Below are 1,839 nucleotides of genomic sequence, written 5' to 3'. Positions count from 1 at the left end.
AATTGACAGAATATTTTGTAAATCTTGAACTTGGTTCTATTTATTATATCGGTTTCGGCTTAGATATTAATGGCGAGCAAATACATAGCAATTGGGAAACAGTTGAGACTAAGTGCAATTGTAAGTCGAGATTTGTTTGGTTCATAAAATATTTATATTACTTACAATTTTTTCAGTAATTTATTATTTATTCTAATAACAGTTATGTCATGATTTGTTATTAATAACTTTAGTATTTTTAGTAGATTGTCAATTACAAATTGTTTATTATTATTCCATTTCATTTTTAAATAGAAATAACTTTAATTTTACATAGTATGATACAAGATAATTAAGAAGTAATAAAATAATTGCAAAATATTTTATTGCGCGTTGAAAGATATTTTCACATTTTTATCGTATTGCCAAACTCGCAATAAAAATACTATTTTAATTTTTTATCTACTTCCACGAATAATATATTTTCTGTAATGATTCTTTGCGTAATTTAGCGGCAGATAGCTTTGATCTAACGCCCGAAGAAAACGGAATGATAATTAATTGGCGAATCAATCCAAATGTATGTAGACATTTTATATTAAATTGATTTAGTTTTTTTTTAATTTCACATGTAATTTTATTGAAACATGTTATTACAATACCTCGAAATAGTAGAATAATACTCATATCTGATTCTTTTTATTACAGCAATTATATTCGTGTCCGGCAGGATGGTATTATCTGGAAGTACGCAATATATATACGGATAAGCTAGTTCATAATTTATTAGCTAAATATTTCCCATATAAATTGCAAGACTTGCCGTCATACACTTCTTTCAATGTGACCATATATCATAAAGATCACAAGTTATTTTCCCAGGAAATTCGTACGCTTGAAGGCGGTGAGTTCGGTTATATCTTAAAAACATGTAATAAAAAAAGATTGCATATTTTCGCAATATAGATGAATCGTTACAAATATGCTTGAATTACAAATATATATTGTAAATATCCACAGTCCCATCTGAAGTGTCAGAGCTACAAAAAATGTTATCGGCTAATACACAACTAACTCTGATGTGGAGACCTCCACACGAACCGAATGGAAAAATAGTGCGATATGAAGTAATCTTAAAGGTAATACAGTTATACATATATAAAAAAAATCAATCAACAAAAATCTAACTTAAAATCAGTTTTATATCTCAAGTTCGTTTAGTGTTCAAAGTATCGCACGATATTATTGAGATTACACGCATACATTTTATTTTACCATTTTAATTATAATATATGTTAATGTACTGTGACACTTATTGTGAATTTTATCTTAATGTGCTGCGACTTATTATTATGCAAATAATATTTTATATTAATTCCAGGTTAAAGAGTATTACGGTTGTAGGGATTTACAAATATTTAAGCCGTATAATCACATTATTACAACAAAATTTACAATAGAGCCAACGATTACAATTTCGGATTTACATCCGTACACATTTTATAGTGCGCAGGTCATAGCTCATAACTCACGTCATTTCAGCACGTACACAGAGACAATTTTCAACACAGTACAATCTGGTATATATATATTCACTAAAATTATTATGTTGAAGGTAGAAAGAACACCGTTTAATCCATTAATTGTTTATTAATTGTTAATAAAAATTTTATAATATCGTGTATATTATGTATATGTATAAAAGAGTGTCACAGAGAAAATAGGAATCAATGGTTTTGTAGAGATACCATCAGAAATATTTAGTCAGTTGAGAGTACAAGACTGGAAATTGTCATGGAGTCCGCCCGAAGATTGTACAACAATTTCGGGATCATTAAAAGCCAGAATAAAAATACAGGG

At 28.1% G+C, this 1,839-nt stretch overlaps 1 protein-coding gene across 1 annotated transcript in view; it reads left to right on the top strand.

Moving 5' to 3' along the window:
* The window catches only part of LOC105457734 (receptor-type tyrosine-protein phosphatase S-like), a 9,772-nt gene that overhangs the window by 1,915 nt on the left and 6,018 nt on the right, over positions 1-1,839 (top strand). Inside the window, exons 6-11 of the mRNA XM_011702572.1 lie at positions 10-120; positions 492-559; positions 688-883; positions 1,000-1,118; positions 1,361-1,559; positions 1,722-1,831. Coding sequence (XP_011700874.1) covers positions 10-120; positions 492-559; positions 688-883; positions 1,000-1,118; positions 1,361-1,559; positions 1,722-1,831 — 803 coding nt within the window. The remainder of the gene's footprint in view (positions 1-9; positions 121-491; positions 560-687; positions 884-999; positions 1,119-1,360; positions 1,560-1,721; positions 1,832-1,839) is intronic.

The sequence above is a fragment of the Wasmannia auropunctata genome, unplaced genomic scaffold (genome assembly GCF_000956235.1).
Source record: "Wasmannia auropunctata unplaced genomic scaffold, wasmannia.A_1.0 LD335155.1, whole genome shotgun sequence".
NCBI classification, from domain to species: Eukaryota; Metazoa; Arthropoda; class Insecta; order Hymenoptera; family Formicidae; genus Wasmannia; species Wasmannia auropunctata.
This window is presented reverse-complemented; position numbering and strand designations above follow the sequence as displayed.